This window comes from Ambystoma mexicanum, chromosome 5q (genome assembly GCF_040938575.1).
Source record: "Ambystoma mexicanum isolate Mex_15411 chromosome 5q, UKY_AmexF1_1, whole genome shotgun sequence".
NCBI classification, from domain to species: Eukaryota; Metazoa; Chordata; class Amphibia; order Caudata; family Ambystomatidae; genus Ambystoma; species Ambystoma mexicanum.
In genome coordinates this window covers 420,119,015-420,137,276 of record NC_090933.1, presented here as the reverse complement: position 1 = coordinate 420,137,276, position 18,262 = coordinate 420,119,015, and the positions used below count along the sequence as shown (strand labels likewise).

At 45.7% G+C, this 18,262-nt stretch overlaps 1 protein-coding gene and 1 long non-coding RNA gene across 3 annotated transcripts in view; one reads left to right on the top strand and one right to left on the bottom strand.

Moving 5' to 3' along the window:
• Positions 1–15,753, top strand: part of LOC138497439 (uncharacterized) — a 211,217-nt gene extending 195,464 nt beyond the window's left edge. Inside the window, exons 3-4 of the long non-coding RNA XR_011278580.1 lie at positions 2,900–3,151; positions 15,296–15,753. This is a non-coding gene — a long non-coding RNA (uncharacterized lncRNA). The remainder of the gene's footprint in view (positions 1–2,899; positions 3,152–15,295) is intronic.
• Positions 1–18,262, bottom strand: part of LAMA3 (laminin subunit alpha 3) — a 1,348,901-nt gene that overhangs the window by 6,427 nt on the left and 1,324,212 nt on the right. For both annotated transcript variants that reach the window (XM_069620910.1, XM_069620909.1), the window contains exons 69-77: positions 17,632–17,760; positions 15,588–15,744; positions 15,324–15,496; positions 11,463–11,652; positions 10,198–10,338; positions 7,101–7,260; positions 6,872–7,002; positions 5,798–5,891; positions 1,137–1,256 (exon numbers count right to left, since the gene is read on the bottom strand). In XM_069620910.1, the coding sequence (XP_069477011.1) occupies positions 1,137–1,256; positions 5,798–5,891; positions 6,872–7,002; positions 7,101–7,260; positions 10,198–10,338; positions 11,463–11,652; positions 15,324–15,496; positions 15,588–15,744; positions 17,632–17,760 (1,295 nt within the window). The remainder of the gene's footprint in view (positions 1–1,136; positions 1,257–5,797; positions 5,892–6,871; positions 7,003–7,100; positions 7,261–10,197; positions 10,339–11,462; positions 11,653–15,323; positions 15,497–15,587; positions 15,745–17,631; positions 17,761–18,262) is intronic.

Below are 18,262 nucleotides of genomic sequence, written 5' to 3'. Positions count from 1 at the left end.
ATAATCATCCTTCCACACACGCAGCTACGATACTGTTGCCAACCTTCACCGCTTTCCTTAGGAAGTCCCTCTTCCCTCGGCCATCACCATACCTAGAGGCGTCTGATAGTATTATAACCAGCTGCGCACCCAGTGGCTCTGCAAACCAAGAATGCGTCCCTACTCTCCCTCCACCGCAGTCCACAAATGTCTGCCCCACCATGACCACGCACCCAACACTTATCATCCACCTCCAATCGCAGCCCATGCATTTGTGCAGGTAACTATGTGAAATTCCTGCCACTATTCGTGGCTCATTGTTTACAGCATTGCACTACCACTTCATTGGGAAAGCTGGAATTGGGACCCTGCTGTTCTCAGGTATTTCTCTTTCAGCATTGGAGCACCACTATACAAATACACCTGACATGACAAAAACAGCATTCTTGTCGGTGCATGCTCCCGCAGAGAAAGCAGACAGAAGAGAAATTTGAAGACAAATTAATCATTGTGTGCCTTATGTTGCTAAACTGCTTCCCCTGAGCACTTCAAACTAACACTTCCAGGCCCTTGATGTTCCCAGTGGATTCTGTGGGCCTAATTTACAGAAGCATTTTATAATGGCAAAACGCTCTGTGAATCAGAGCCTTTGTGGCTTTTTAAAAGCATAGTGATATGGGATAAAATTGGTGCTAACTGAATTACTGCCCCTTTTCCTGCAACGCCATATTATGACTATGGCTGTAGCGTGGGGTATTTACCTCCAGCATCGTGCTGGAGGTAAATCCTCTCACGGTCTGCCAAGAATTGGCAGAATCGGCAGAATACCTGCAGCAGTAATTCCGCTGGCGCTAGTTCCACCGAAAAAGCCCCATACAGTCCAAAGGATGCTGAAAAATTGGGATTTACGCCACCACCGCCACTTGTAATCCTGTGGTAATTCCGCTGCACCAAGTGGCAGTAGCAGTAATTTCATTGGGCATTGTTTCTGCAGATTTACTGCTGGAATACTGCCAAGAGTTAATGAGGCCCATGTGTTATAAACTGGGCCCCTTAAACCACCTTTGAAATGCCCATAGCCCCTAGAAAATCAATGGCAGCACAGCAAGGCAGGCCGCTGAAGTGCAGCAGCAGAGTGACGTAGTATCATATTTTACCTGGAATGCCTCCAACGTACAGTGCCCCCTTGGTGCTGACAGAAAACGCTGAAGGCGGGCCAATGGTGTGACTGCGCTCCGTGTCCACATCAAGCTGCACCACATTCTGTCTTCGGATCACTGAAGGAAAAACACAGCAGTTACTTCTGAGACCTCAGCGCTCAAAGAAAGTTAGACATCAGGTCACACAATCTCCGGGAGCACGTAGTATCTGAACGCAACATGGTAGCCTAGATCACAAGCTTGACTACTATTGCGGCACAAATAGCAGTAGTTTGAAAGCCCAGTTTCTGCAATTCAAGGGAATGACAATTTCTGAGGATTACAGATTTTTTTTTACCAATGGCAGGCCTGCATTTACGTGTAATATTTTTTTTTTAAAAAAACACATAACCGGTAAAGCACATTTTTCCAACTCTGGGTTCTGCTGACATTAAACAAACCACACGGTCTGTGGCTTCTTAGGTTCTCATCATATCATGTTACCACCGCAGTGGCATCTTCAGATCACGTGGTTTGTGCATAAAGGATACACAGTGTGCATCATGGTGGTTAATGCCATCCCAGGGTTCTGAGGACCTGATGAAGAACCACAAAGCTAAAGGGTGAATGCTTTGCAAATTCCACCGGGATGCCAAGGTGGCATTACTGAACCATAACATAATGCAAATGTTAGCCCTTACGAATTGTTCACATTGCAATTACAAATGTGTAGTTTAAGCCGGCCCATTGTTTGAACTGCGCATTTCCTGGGAATGTCATCATTATTTATTTATTTATTTTAATTTTTGTAACGCGCCAACATGCCCGCAGGCCTCAGGGCGCATACAGAACAAAACAAGGACGAACGCAACAGGCATGAAAACAGAAGGATAGAAGAGTCAGATTATTCCAAGTTGAAGAAGTGAGTCTTTATAGCACGTTTGAACACAGTCTAGCTTTGGATCTGCTGTATCCTTGCTGGAAGTGTGTTCCAAAGAAGGGGACCCTGAGCATCAAGGGTAGTACCTCCAAATGTGGCTGTCCTGAATTTAGGATGTTTGAGAATGATCGCAGGGGAAGAGCGAAGGTTCCTCACATTGGGTTTTGTGCTAATGCGGGATGACAGATAGATGGGGCTGCTTAGACTGAGGCATTTGTGGGTCGTGGTAAGCATCTTATGTGTTATGCAGTGTTTGACTGGAAGCCAGTGGAGTTTTTTTCCTGAAGGTGGAAATGTGTGTACGACGAGACTGATTGAAAATGTTACGCACAGCATTATTCTGCGCCACGTGTAGAGATCGGATATTAGAAACTGAGGTGCCCGCTAAGAGACTGTTACAATAGTCCAATCTTGAATTAACCAGGGCAGTGGACAAAAGAGCACAGTTCTCTTCTGAGATTAATGGTTGAATATATCTTATTCTCTTGTTTATAAGACCACAGCTGGATTTAATGCTGGAAACATGAGATTTCATGGAGAGTTTTTCATCAAGAACTACCCCTAATGTCTTAACTTTCTTTTGAACAATAATGGTGTTGTTGGCTATGTGGAAACTGTTGTTGTAGTTAGAATCAAGTTTCGCTCAAGTGTTTTTAGATGCCACGATAAGGAGTTCGGTCTTTTTATCGTTCAAAGCAAGAGAATTGCAGGCAATCCAATCTTGTATGGCTTTGTATATTTTGTTGATGGTTTCCGTGTCACTGCTATATGAGCCACTCAGCTGTATAACAACCTGAGTATCATCGGCGTACTTTGTATATTGCACTCCTAATTTTTTCAGGAGATCAAGAAGGGGCCGGATGTAAAGATTGAAGAGCAGCAGCGACAGACATGAGCCCTGAGGAACTCCACAAGTCTGCGAGATTGGAGAAGATTGATTATCACCAATGCAAACCCTTACCATTCTGGGACCCAGAAAGGAAGCAATCCATTTGGATGCAATCGCAGAGCAGTTGGCGACCTCTCCGAGCCTTGACACAAGTGAGCTGTGATCAACCACAGCGTACTCTGAATGATTCGAAATAATGAACAGGTATGACATCATTCTCTGGAATTATGGGTTTGAAAGCCCTGTTGTTTGTGCAATAACAGTAGTCACAGATTTAATGTATCTGTATACATCAGGTCAGACGTTTTGCAGTAAATCACTACCAGTTCATTTCTGAATACATTGTAATTCACGGAGTTACTTCTCTGGAAAATAATAGAACCCTGTTTGTTGGCATTCGCTCTTCTCTCTGAACCCGCTGACAACTCTTACCCTCTTAGACCAATTTAGGCCCTGATAAAACACTTATGTGAATTAGACCCTTAGTATCTTGCACAACTCTGGCCTATTTACTGTCACTCAAGCAGGCAAGACTAACAGCGTGCTTAAAACCACACTCCACCTCAACCTTCCCTGCTCCCTATTGACACCCTTCTACACCTTTTCCTGTCCATCTCCTTAGTTTGTCTAAAAGGTCTGCCCCAGTCCTTGGTCCCAACTGTGGAAAATGACAGTCAGCAGACCGAAGTCGGTGGGGGAGTATGGCTTTTTACATAAAACAGCACTGCGGAAGGCTGGCATAGGGCAAGTAACCACATTTGCAATGCTTAGCAAACGGTGGCTAGTCTTCTTTCCTGGTAGTCCCTGCCACCTCCAAGGGTCTCTGGAGAATTACCAATGCAGTTGCGATCGATCGGGGCATTTGGCCACTTGCTCAGTAATCAGTATCAATTATATCTGATCAAAAACTCTTTATGACTATATCCCTTTGCTGCTGTGTGCTACCATACTCAGATGACGCTTCCCCACTTATGAAATTATCCAATACCCTCAGAATTTGCAGATCATGCTGATTTACCGCCTGCAAGGTCAGTCTCAGCATGTAAAAAACGGATGACATCCTGTCACCCCATATTACCGACTCTTCCTTGCACATGCAACCGTGGCTTACAGCATCGCTTTCCTTAAACCCACGTCACTGGCGCACCCTACAATGATTACTTATGGGAATTCAAGACTAGGTCCATAGAACTTAAGTTTAATTTAGAAATCTCTGGCTATTTACGCATGCAGTACTTCCAATATGCAGCATTTGCTCTGAAAGATTAAGGGCCGATTCATGGAATGAATTGCGTGGTAAATCAGGGATTTACGTGCCATTCTGTGTGCAAATCCCTGTTGGTCGATTCATGGAATCAACTGCGCAGGACTTTCCCAGGACTTGTGTGGGTTTTGCACCAGCATGGCATGTCTCAGCGAGCAGCCGAGTGCCTTGCACGAGACACCACGCAGAGCATGGGCGTGGCATGGGCAGAGGGCTGGGAAGGAGGCGGAACTCTGAAAATGGGGAAGAACACAGGAAAATGTGGGCATTACGAGGAACGGTCCACAGCCAAGCAACCACACGCCCATTCGCACGCAAACACAAATGTATTTATGGATTATAACGCACAACCTTGTGTCTGGAAAAGGTACACGCAAACCCTTTCATCCATCCGCCACCTGTTAGCAGGCGTAAAGACCAAATGCCCATAGGAAACAACGAGCGTACAAAATGCTGGTATGTACAATTGCGGGGTTGCACCCAAGTTTCGAGCATCACCTTACAAGTTACGAGGTGATGCTCATAACTTGTAAGTTACGAGTCATGCTCGTAACTTACGAGTTACAAGGTGCTCATAACTTTCGGGGTGCACACAAGTTAAGAAGTGATTGATGCTGTTTCTCCGGGTGCTGGATGGTAGGGCAGAGGTAGGCAGTGAGGTTGTTGAGTGGTTTGTGTGGGGCGTGTGTTGTAGGCGTTCCAGCTGCTCCCTGCGCATAGGGTTGTTTTGCTTGGGAAATTCTGTGAATACGCGGAGCGTGCAGATTTTCGTATTTGCGCAGAGACGCGCAAAGTCATTTTCGGCATGTGGGATTTTGCGGGGTAAATGTGCCTCTTTCCATGAATCGGGCCCAAAATGTTTTTCCACGAAATGATGGTTGCCTTCAAAACAACTTGAAAAAGCCAAGATCTCAATCAGTGCACAATAGACTTATGCCTTTGTACCTTGCTGCCTCTTCCCAAAATGCGGGCAGTATTATGATTACATCTGCCATACTAAACATGCATCCTTCAAAACAAAAGAGGCGATGACTGAAAGGTTTAGAATTAATCTGAACCTCTGGTATTGCTCTGGGCAACCCTCCAGACCATCATTCTTCACCTGCCAAGCCATTACAAAAGGGGAAAGACACTATGCAAATCAGGCTTGGTCCCACCCCAAAAGGGGCAGTCCAGCACAAACTGCTTGGTCACAAAGTACTACAATAGAAAGGCTCAATTGCCTGGCCTGTGTTTATGCAATCCACACAACATATGTAATCAACCTCTGCCTGTTATAGATAAGATACCAATGTCGTTAAGACCAATTTGGGGACTGGTTAGCGTACAGCAGGACTCTGAACTCCACAATGGAGTACCTGGTAACACAGTGAGAGGGGAATTTTCAAATGATATAAATACATTTCAGAATCGGACGGAATCAGGGAGGGATCACGGCAAATTGCGCGTTAGCACCAGCGCAGAAAGTGTAAATGCGCATGCGCAAATGCCTTTATGCATGTTCAACATGCATCTGTGCATGCATGCGCAGCATCTCATAAACCGGGTGTAAGGAATCATAATGGCGTAGCATAGAGGTCACTTACCTGCTACAGTGTGCCACTGTCCATCACAGAGCGACTGCTGAGGCGTCACCGACGTTGAGAATTCCCCAGCGCCACCATTCACAGAGGCAGTCAGCTGCAAAACAAAGTCACATTTGTTTCCCGTTCACAGGAGAAAAGGGCAGAGCGCCAAAGCCGGCTCAAGGGGCCATTAGCTAACATTTGATGCATCAAGCACTAGTTTTACTCCTTGCTTGGGTACCATGGAATTGGGCAGACCACGTTCGACCCAGTCCATACTGCCCAAGGATATGTGCATTAGGGTCATATGAAGTAGTGTGGCGTGCTAACCGTGCTTGCTGCTTACCACAAAGAGGAACAGATTTTGCTTTAAACCGAGTCCACATGTTGACATTGAAAAAGCTGTGAAATGTTCTTGTTTTGTAAACAGAAAAACATCAGAATGGGTGCTCAGCTTTCTTATCTCGTTTCAAAATGTTATGTAATGGGGCCCTTGCTAAATTTGGAACAAGCCCATTTGCTCCACAGGATTCCCTACCACGGTGGCAGAAGAAGTGGGCAACACCATTTCACCCCATTGCAATCTTCTCCACTCCAAATGACACACGCAGAAACACTGGTGCTAAATGCATTTGCGCATTTGCTGGCACCGCTGCAAACTGACACAGCCTGGTCACTAGTGGTGTGTATTCCATGTATCTATGTACACTGCAGTGCATATTGCCGCTCATTGGCTAAAAAACAGCACCACCAGCCAGTTTCTGCCCTGCCCAAAAGCTGAGCCAACCGGCTTGGTGTTGGAACATCTGACCTGCATGGTCCAACATGTACACTGGCGTGAGCTTATGATGGCATATCCACACACAGTTTGCGCTTTATTCTGCACAAATACACTATAGGGGTTGTTGGCACCCTCCTTGCTTCCTCCTTGGCACCCTCCTTGCTTCATTCAGAGAATCCTTGCTGACAAGCCTCTATCAGGAAACAATGGCCATGACTCAATTTTGGGATGTTTGGGACCAAAGTTCGCGATGGTGTGCATGCTCTTTGTGTGGTTGATGCATTGCTTAGAACAGCAGATGGGGAAGCACTCACCTGCCCCGCTTCCATGCGCAGACTCAGGTAGCCGCCGTCAGCGCTCGCTGCGTGGATTAAGACACCAGTGAGGTTGCTTGGCCGGATATGGAAAACCATCTCGAATTCGGAACTCAGCTCAAACGAGCGATCTGCAGACCAAGGCAGGACACAATAAGTTCACGTAAGGGACAGTAACACGATTCCTTGCATGAAGGCAACTCTGAATACCTGACGCCCTGCCACATACCTATCAGAAGATGCCCTCCTTCGCGTGAGAAATAGACTCCCATCTCTGAAGCACCCTCGAAACAGGGGGTGACCCCGAAGAGTTGAGCCGGAGCACTCATGCTCTTCCCATTCATTTTGAAGTTCCTGAGGCAGCCAATGATGCTTTTCTTGGGTGTGTTCTGTAAATGAAGTAAGACAACACATCAGTACAAAGCAAAAGGCTGCAATATTAGTGATGGCAATGTTTCAGCAACATGCAGAGGCTTGGCCAAGAGGTGTGCCCTTTCCCACCCTTTGTCTCTGACCGCAATTGGTTTCACACGGCGCACAAGCAAACATTTGCACCACCTGCCTGGTTTAGTTCTACCCAATCCATCGGTGTTCGAGCATCACTGTTACAGTTCGGAGGACTACGTTGTAGACGCATTCATCCAAAGGAATTCAAAGGTCTGGCCTATGTCCCTGGGAAACCTAAATACGTTTAAGCAAACTATACTCTAAAGCTGATTTCTGGAATCAAAGCTTCAAATCTATCTACAAAATAAATTCCCCCGACAGCGTCCATTTACTAAGGACACAAAAGAAAATGGGGGAAGCAGCAATTGGGAGTCCCCCACCGTGGACCCTTGTAATATGTCCCTGGGTGTCTCTGCACTCGTGGCCACTCCAGGAGAAGGCCCGAGAAAGGATTATGCGATCTAGTCAAAGGGATATTCTGCCGCCAGAGTGCTGAAGTGATGAGGCCACGGTTGGTGCTTGTTGGGGTAGCCTGGCACCCCCTGGGAGTTGCCTGCTTCCGCCTGGCAAGTACCGACTCTGCCCAGGAGACCGCTACATTGGCCATTGGGTATCCAATGTACTGATCCTTTTGCCAAAACACTTGAAGGTCGCCTGCTTAAAGATCCTCTCCCCCGATGAGATCGCTCCAAGCACCTCTGCGTTGGCATTCTTGCAAGTCTCTGGCTTGCAATGAAGTAAGGAGCTAGTCATGTTTCCTAGTCAAGTGAATTTGCCAAATGATAATAATAACAGTATTTATGGACAACAGTAGAGGCATGCTTGTATCCCTGTAATTTTGCCAGGTGTAGGGAGCTGTTATTGCAATCCCAAGACTCAAATTTTGTATCAAAATATTTCTTAAGTAGATAGTAATTTTCTTCACTATCGTAGCGAGGCTCCCAGTGTACGCGCCTAAAAAGCTCTATATTCAATGCCTCCAAGTAGCTTTTTCTATGGGAAATAGCCATAATTATAATCTGCTCCAATTCTCACCAGAAGCGGGCATATAGGGGATAACCCTGATTTCAGGGGGAGCTGCACCTCGCCGTTTCAGGGCTTGTCCACGAAGGGAAGTCCAGCCTAATTCTAACCTGAAGTATTCCATCGGGGTGGAAAGTTGCAGACTTAAAATATTACGCCAAAATGGTCGCTCAAGTCTAGTCAACCACGAGGTTCAAACAGAAAATACATTGCCTTGGAAGCACTTTTGTGTTAATTCATTAAAAAGCAAAACAGGAGTAATGTGAATATTGGGGGGCTGTGGATTGTGAAACAGAGTGAAGAAGTCAAGTGTGTGTGTGTGGGGGGGTGGGGGTGGGAGTGGGGTTTTAGGGGTAAATACCTCCCCCACCCCGACGTGCTGCTCGTTTACAGACAGTATTTTGCTTTGTTTCCGCTCCCTCCCCTTTACCTTGCTCCTTGCATGTTGTATGTTTCCTGTCATGGATGATGGCTACCGCGTCTGTGGAAGATTTTCTTTTATCTGTGTTTTGAAAAGCTTCTTTCTTTTAACATATGGCAGGTTTCCACATTTAATCTTCTTCATTGATGCCATTAATAGACCTTATTATACGTTTCAATGTGCCTTGCCTTTCTACAGGAACGCCTCTGTCTGTACGAGCGTTTTGAGGGGAACGCTAGGGCTTTGCCTGTGCTGACGTTTTGGAAAACAATCTTTTGCTGACGAGATTCAGATTCCAAATCTTTTTCACCTTTTCTCCTTCTCAACACCTAGGCCATCATGTCGGCCCTCGCGCCACCAGACTCGCTAGACGCTGCCGGCCCCTCTTGTCCCCGCAACCCTGGTACAGCTGTACCCCTCCTCTGTGTCTCTCTGTACCCCCGCTGTATATCTGTTCTGTTACTTCTTGAAAGAGCTCCGTTATGCATCTGTATTCTTGCATACCTCTGTAAAGCGCTCCACTGTGTATCTGTATTTTTGTATACCTCTGTAAAGAGCTCTGTTGCTTCTCAAAGCTAGGTCTGCGCTCAATAAATACCATTATAATAATAATAAAAATCGGGATTTAGAAATAGATTCTTGTCATTGATTCAAGGAACCAACGTTCATAGAATGTTGATAGGCTCTGCGTTAACGGATTTGAATGAACGTCAGATGGAAAAGGAGAAAGAAACAAGCATTGGCAATGCCAACAGTTTATGTAGGCATGGGGAAGGCACTTGCAAGGCACTGCCGTTGTGGTATTATCTGGCCATTGATGGCAGCAGGTGCAAAATGGTGCGAGTACCTGGGCATCTAATAGTGGTGCCTGGCAAATGCCTAATACCTATACAGAAGCAAAAACAGTAGGCTTTGCTAATCCATCTTTTGAACACATCAGTGAAGGACACGGATAGTGCTTATAAATCGAGTGGCTGAAGGCAGACCTGGTTAAGAATTTTTTTTACACAGATGGACAATTTACAGCTCCAATTAAGTAATTAACTCTCAGAAGACAGTTTTGAAAAAAACACTGGCAGGCACTTTGAGCTCAATGTTTTATGGCATGGCTTCATAAAGCTAGCTGAAAGAGATCCCAGGAGGTTGAGTTTTGGGCCGTGAAAGGCAGAAACTGGGTGGGAATGGCCATAGGAATTATCATGGATAGTAAATGGGTGGGTAAATAACCAAACACCACCTACAAGTTTTTTATCCCTCCTCGTATGCCATTTCTCCCTACGTGTACTCTATGCAATATCTTTGGCTTATGGGTGGTGTATTAACGACACCTAAGAGTAAAAACCAAAAAATGCAATCCAAGGGACGCAATGTCTCTTTTTTCAGTTCCCAAATGCTACTTACTCTCAGTGATATATAGCACCTATTATGCAATTACCTGAAGTCTCAGTGCTGAAAATCCACCCAGATAAATTGGTGTCTTCATGTCAATGGGTGAATCGTTTTTCAGGCTTCCTTTTCGAACCCTCAAACCGTCAATCACAAGGCGTCCATTCTTGCCATCTCGGCTGAAAACCACCTGGGAAAAAAGAAGCACATTTTTGTACCATCTCAGCTAAATATTTTCAGTTAGTCCAATAAAAGGTATATAAACTTGGATTTTATGTGATAATAAAGCTGAAAAACGCAGAGCTCGTCAAGAGGGGAGGATCTTATAGATGGCCATAACTCTACCGGAGAGCAGGTGCGACACGCACTGCCATTATAAAATGCCTTACCCAATATCTTGAAAAATACGTGTCAATGAGCTAACTTCCTGTCACCTGTCTGCAATTAACTGCACATATTTTGATGATTACTCAACTTCCATAACCCTTGTTCAGTGCCTTGATGTGCGCCACATCACGCCACTTGCACAATCCACTCATATTTTAGAAACATGCACTTCGAGGACACTCTTTGGTTTAAAAAATCTACATCTTTTCATTTCTGATGCTTGGGAAAACCACAAGGTGTGTTTGGGGACATTTATCTTATGACTACCACATCTTCAGCCCTGTTAAGAAATGTATCCTCTCTCACACATGCACGCATCACTTCCTTTTTGCGTTGATGGTGGTATGCGTCGGCTGCTGCATTCAGGTTCAATGTGTGAAGAGCAGCAGGGCACACCTAAAGGAATACACCGATGGCTACCCTGCTGTAGGCCTCTGGCGGGTCACCAGTTTCCATTCACACACCAAGAAGTGAGAGCGCTCTCACTGCTAGCCCGCAAGGAAGTTACCACCGGACGGTCAAGCACTAATAACCAATCATTGTAACTAATCGGACAGATTAGAATTGAACTGAACAGCAAAGTGTCAACCTTGCCTTCATGATATTCAGGCTGTGCTTAAAATGCTCAAATCATCACACTGACCTCTGATCTCGCCACAAAAATGATATACTATAATATGTTATTTATAAGGCGCTTAATACCTAGAGGTTTCTAAGCACGGACCCCGGGATCAAACATGTGTTCTCCGTGTCGTCTTGCCCCTGAGCTATCCTCCCAAGACAATGGCAACATTGAAAACTCATACCCTTTAACTCTATACGGTTCCATGAAGGCGTTAGCACAAACTGACACCAATTCAATTATAAAGGTCAAATGTAACCCAACTATTACCCAAAAGCATACTATCACACAATAGTGGTACTTACTGTATGCCAATTCCCGTCACTGTAGGTCTCTCTGCTTCGGATCTTCATTTTATCTCCTTTGGCACCCAATGAAAAGACAAAACGTCCCTTGGAAAGATGGAGGGACATATGGGAGTTGCCAGTTTTATTGGCCACGGCAAATATCAATCCCTCCGACGCTGCCGTCCGCACATCGATCGAGAAGTGTGCCCTTGAATGGGAAGGAAGCATGGTGGAAGATTTAGCAATACAGCTTCTTTTCTTTCAAGTCATACAGTTCTATGAGATTAAATACGGTATACAGTGTTTATATCAAATCCTTTATATTGAAAGTCTATATATTGAATATGTTATAACAAAAACCTTTATAGTGAATGCATTTAGGGGTGGAGTAAAGGGTTAAATATTTTTGGAAACGGTCGGGGTGGGAAACTAGGGTAAAAAAATGCATTCACTATAAACGTTTTCGTTATAAAATATTCGATATATGGGCTTTCAAAAGAAACGTTTTCGGTTAAAGACATGTAAGCATTAAAAACAAGACAAATGAAAATAGGCGGACCTTCCCCACGTTTGCCTTGATTTTGAGGGGTTCTGCTGCAGCAGGGTGAAGTATGGGGACACAAACGTCTGCCAATGTCTGGAACACAACCTGTGTGTGACTCAGCTGATCCCCGTATATCCAAATGGTTGGCTGTGACATAAACAAGTCTTGAAAAAAGCCCAAGACTATGTGCAAAACATGTCAAGGAAGAGAGGAATGTGTGTTACAAAAGTGAACATTATTACAATCATAATTGTGGAGTCGACACTGAATTATAACAAACCTTTTATAATTGAGACAAAAAAAGGAATGAGCAAATATTTGGGTCGGAGTGCGAGTAGGACAAATAAGGCAACTCACGTCGTATAAGAGGTTAGAGGTTGGGACAGAATGGCATGTGATGTTATATGATATTTGTGTACCGCCTACTGCCAATGGTATGGCCTTGAAGCGCTGTGAAGATGAATGCCCTTTGGAAGACCATAGTCAGGGTAAGGGGACTGAGAAGTGATGAGGGAGGTGTAAAATGCCTGTGTGCTTTTATAGCCATTATGCATGTAGCTAGGTTGGGAGAGGCTAGATCCCCAATAGCAGAGCAGCCATGATCATCGGTAGTGGGGCGAGGGTGGCCAGCGCCAGAGGAGTCAAGGAGACAGGAGGCAAGCAATGTGAACCAGCTGGACCGAACTTTGCGTGGGACTCAGCTGTACTCTATTGGAGCTGCCACTCGGGCTGATAGTGATGAGTGGTGAGAGTAGGTGAGGTCAGACTATGTGTATCGCATTTGTTTCAGGCTCTGCGGGCTGAACCCCTGGAGGGACACAGCTGTATTCCCTGGGATGCAGTTCAAGAGGGTTTGGTGGAGAAAGAACCAAACACATAGTTTGATATAGTCGCGCGGAACGTATCACAAAGGCCCAGGTAGGAAGTGCTCAACGTGCCTGGGATGAAGCGCAGGCATTTTCTCCTTCACTTTGCCTGCAAAGTGAAGGAGAAAACCATGACTTGCAAAATGCTTCTGCTAAGGAATGGGGCACATGCTTCCGTGCCAATTGGATGGATGGGTGGGCTGGCATCAAGCAGACACTGCCATGTATGTATAACCTGTTCATCTATATAGAGTCCTATATGCCCATTTAATTGAGGAGAGAGAGAGGCACATGGCACACAGACACATGTTAACAGTCAATAGTTTGAAGAGAGCCGATATTAAGGTTTATGAATATGTACGGGGTGAAATGTTCGAATGTGGATGAATATTTATGTATTTAAAATACGACGGTTGGACAGTGTGGATTGCAAATGAATCATGATAAAATACAATACAAATGCAGGCCACAGGTTGCTTGGGCACAGCATTTCTCTTAATGTCTGAAAGGCTTCTGCAAAATGGTGGGGCACCTTGGTTTTCTTACTGAATGTGGTATCTATTCATCTAATATTTCAATGCCGAATGTGGGGTTTCAGTTTTCTCACCCTTTTCCAGGTATTAGGTGACTGGAGATAGGAAAACAGCAACCAACTTCCTCCAAAACCAGTAATTTGTTCACATTTTAAAGAAGTTAAACACTCTCCTCGTGATATAGGCATGGTCGGGTGTAGGGGAAAGAGAGATAGAGAGAAAGAGATCGAGAGAGAGAGGAAGAGAGGAACAGAAAAGATGAGATAAGATGAGCGATAGAAGGCATGGGATGAGAGAGTGTGGAGAGAGAGATGGGAAGAGAGAGAAGGGGCAGGGAGAGAAAGGGAGGATGCAAGATGATGAAGAGAGTGTCAGAAAATAAGATATGGGATAGAAAGTGTGGGATAAGAGAGGCAGGAAGAGAGAGAAGGGGAAGGGACAGGGAGAGAGAGAGAGAGAATGGCAGAGGAAGAGATGGACAGCAAATAAGATCAGAGATAGAAGGCATGGGACGAGAGAGGAAGGAGAGAGAGACAGGAAGAGAGACGAAGGAGAAGGGTCAGGGAGAGATAGAGGATGGGAGAGGAAGAGGAAGTGAGAGAGAAAATAACATAAGAGATAGAAGGCGTGGGGTCGGTAAGCAGGGGAGGGACAGAGAGAAAGCAAACAAGAAGAGGAAGGTTTTGAGCTGCTTCTGGAACTTCAGGTTGTCTGGCTCAAGTTTGAGAGGGGCATGGAGGCCATTCCGGGGGAGGCACCTGCAGAGGAGAGAGATCTACCCCCCACTCTCTGCTTGGAGAAGCCTCTGACCCTAAGAGAGTTTGAGGTAGCTGAGTGAAGCACTCGAGAAGGAAGGTATTTTGGGAGAGAGAATTGGATGTCGTAGTGCGGGTGCAGGCCTCAGAAAGCCTTGTGGACAATGCAAAGGGTCTTGAGCTTGATCCTTGCAATCACCGGAAGCCAGTGGAGAGATTTCAGGGCTGGAGAGATATGGTCTCTGGGCTTGAGACCAAGGATAAGTCTTGCAGTCCTGTCATGGATTAATTGAAGAGGGCGGAGAGTAGAGTAAGGCAAATTGAGAAAGAAGCTGTTGCGGTAGTCCAGCATAGAAAGAACTAGGGCTCTGGATGCAGTGAGCTTCTGGGGGAAAGTGAGAAAGGGAAGAGTCCCTTTGAGGAGGTGCAGCTGGTAGTGGGACTTCTTGGCGATGTCCGAGATGTGAGGAGAGAAGGAAAGAGTGGAGTCAAAGATGACAACAAGGTTTTTTCCTCACAGGAAGGCAAAGGAAGAGGGCCAAGGTGGGTGGCCAGAGTGAAAGAGGGAAAAGCAGGAACAGGGGTCCCAATGAGAAGGATTTCTGTCTTACTGGCATTAAGGCAGCGATCGTTGGATGCACACCAATCCTGAATTGCGCATAAACAGTGAGGAATGCGTGAGAGAGTAGAGGAGGCTTGGGGGAGCCTGAAGGAAAGCTGAGTGCCATCCACATAACATTGAAAGTTAGAGGAGAAGGTAGGGATCAGGTTGGCTAAAGGGGTCAAGCAGAGGTTGAAAATCCAGGGTGATAGGATAGAGCCCTGGGGGATGCCACAGGTAGAGAAAGAGGTGGCAGAGAGAAAGGAACCAAGTTGGACCTGGGAGGGGCGGTCCAAGAGGAAGAAGGTCATACGTGATGCCCAGCTTCTCACAGAGTCGATAGATCAGGATGGCGTGGTTGACCGTGTCGAAAGCAGAGGAAAGATCAAGGGGGATGAGGACAGAATGAATGTTGGACTCAAGGTTAGAGAGATCATCACTGGTGTTCATAAAATTTTTCCTAAATTAAAACAAAATCCTGAGTTGAATATTTTGACCAGTATTGGGTATGCTGTTTCACAACTAAACTTTCTTATTTGGCGTCTATTGTAGCTTCCCCAGAAAAGAAACATGTGTGTACCTGTCACGAGGGGAGTCTTCAGGGACACTGTATAACACACGGCTATCTGGAAAGTCCCCAAACTGATAACTCCCGGCGTCAGATTGCAGCTGGGATGTGGAAACACAGCTTCCAAGGGGTTGTGGTGCTTCAAAGGTAAGCAAGCGACTTCTCCCCGCCTGCTGCTGCTGCTCCTGCAAGACATGCAACATGAATTAGAACATGTTTTTTCCAACCTTGGGACTAAGCGGTGTAGCAGGTTACTCTGCATGAACACTTCCTTACCAAAGCCACTGTGCTTCTTCTCCTGGAGGTGCCAGGGTTTCTCCATTCTTCCAGCGTCATTGCCAGAGGAGACTCTTCCAGGCCACAGGTCCCCAAGGACACTTTCACCTTAGCAATGTTATCCGCAAGGTTTTGGACTCGGGGGGCTTGATCTGATCTGGAGAGGTTACAAAGACAGGTGCAATCAGTGTCAAACGTAGGCAAGGGGTCCAGATGGGACAGCAAGGCTTGAACATATGTCTTTCTACTCAGTCATCACCCATACCTTTGGGCGCAGGAATTGGATTGGCGTTTTGGAAGATGGGCTTGTGATTAATGCCAATTAATGAATTTGGACTTGAACGGAATGACATAAGTGATTGCGCGGCATTTAGGGAGCTAGACTCATGATTAATGTCAATTAAAGAAGTTGGACTTGAACAGATGACATAAATCATTCTTAAGGAGAACAGTGCAATTGAAATGTGGTGCCCTTGTTATTAGAACATGTGAGAAGGTGAATGTTGCTGGCAACAAAAGGCAAAGAGAGGCATATTCAGAATTAATAAAGGGAAATGTTACTATCCCTGGTACCGAGAGGATACAGTAAACGATGATCATGTGTTCCTTGTTCTTCTCGGTTGAGTTATGAGGCAAAGCCTTAATGCAGAGAGCCTTCTGAAGTCATCCTGGCAGGCCCAGAATTACTACTCGAGAACTTACCTGTGGTACATAAAAAGACAATGCAGGAATGTGAGCATGTATATCTTCCAGGACTGCCCAAGCACGCTCAGAAAACCCTTACACACTCAACACTACTCAATCTGTAACCTATACTTCTTCAGTCACAATGCATATATTACCCAATACATGCTATTCGGTGTCACATCTCTCTAGAAGATAGTCCATATGTAGCGGACTAACATGCATCCACACTGACATGAAGCATTTTCCCTCTGCCGTCTCCCTCCCGTTGTCTGCAAACTCCTTCCCTGATTTCCCTCCCTGTTACTTCACTCTTGCGCTTCTCTACTCCGTAGCAGACTACGGTCTGCTTTCCCCAGGCGGGAGCACAATACACTGCAGACAAGGATTAGTGCTTTGAAATGGATCTATGTGATCACTGCGCTGCCCATAATATCGACTTTCAAAAAGCCGACTTCCATTATGGCGTAGTTCAGTGATCACATATATCACTGTGCTCCACAGCCCCCTACCCACCTCCTCCCCTACCCACTCAACTTTTTGGCAGTACACTTCTGTGTGTGCCGCCGTCCCTCTTGTAACCCTTTGGCATCTGTTCTCTCCCACTAATGTGGGTCAGAATTGGCGCAGTAGGGTCCTTGTTAATGGAAGCCCCCAACCCCCATCACTCCAACTAAGGGGTGCTGGGGACAACCCTGAAAACCCCTCTCCCATTAGTCAGAGTAATGGGGGTGGGGATTTTGGTAAGCTGCAAAGGCAACGTATTCGATATAGGCAACCTTTTTTGTCACAGTATTTGTATGATTCCCTTTGAAACTACTACATGGTGATTCGGTGCAGCACAAGAGCATAGGAACCTAACATGGAGTCTACCATCTGGTCTGCTTAAAGCTTCTATTGGTCAAGCTGAACCACTTCCAGCTACTGAATGAGTAACCCTTTGTTAAGGAGGAGGTGGTGGTATAACTAGAAGGTACCAGTCAATATGTTCTTCCTTGGTTGCTCAGCCTCATACGGCTGTGCGCATAAGGTAAGCATGCTCCTGTGCCTCATTCTGTGCATAACGGAATAAGGCACAGATGTGTCTCTGGAACCAAAGTCACAGAGCAGCGCAGCCTTGCACAGAATGATGGCCACTGCCTTTTGTGGTCTATGGCATATTTAATGCCCTTGGGTGAAAGCTAGATAAGCAACCTCCTCCTTTCTGATGTAATGTGCATATAATTGTGGTCAAGACACAGCTATGCACATCATAATATACCCGGAATAAGGTGACACCCTCTAGGGTTCTAGGGTCAGCTGTGTTTAAATGGCATAATCCTTCAATGATTATTCAAAGACATGAGAACCAAAAAGTTACCTTTTGAGGAAAACGTTGGTGATGCACCCCTCAAAGTCACTTCCGCCCAGACGAACAGCACCTGCGGAGACGCCCGATGATCCTGTGGACCTCTTGGAAACAGATGTTTCATCCACTAACAGCTTCAGCCTAGACCAGAACGGAAGGAAAATTGGTGAAAGAGGAAGGAGGAGTGTTTTCGCAGAGCGGTCTCACTTTTAAGCAGTAGGGAGTAAACACCAAAGGACCGCGTAGCAAGAGGGTTCCTCAGCGGCTGTGCTTTACTGTCCTCCACAGTATGTAGTTTCCTGCGTAGATATTTTAACTGACTGGATAGGGTTTATTGTTTGGCGAGGTCAAGCCGTTGTTGCATTTGTTTATTTGTACATGTGATGAAAGGTTTTTGCCTACAGCTTTTGTCCCTCCTGTACAGGTTTCTATTCCACAAGTGCATGTTGCCTATCTACAATAAATTGGGCCACCGATAAAGAGCAAGTAAGGGGAACTCTTCCATTTATTTACACACTAGGTTAGGGACTTCCTAAACTACAGAAAGCATTGGTCACATTCCAGTCACTGCTGTTGATCTCAGAATGCCTAATTCGCCAGAGAGAGGGAGAGGCTGATAGAGAGAGTTGAAGAGAGCGAGAGA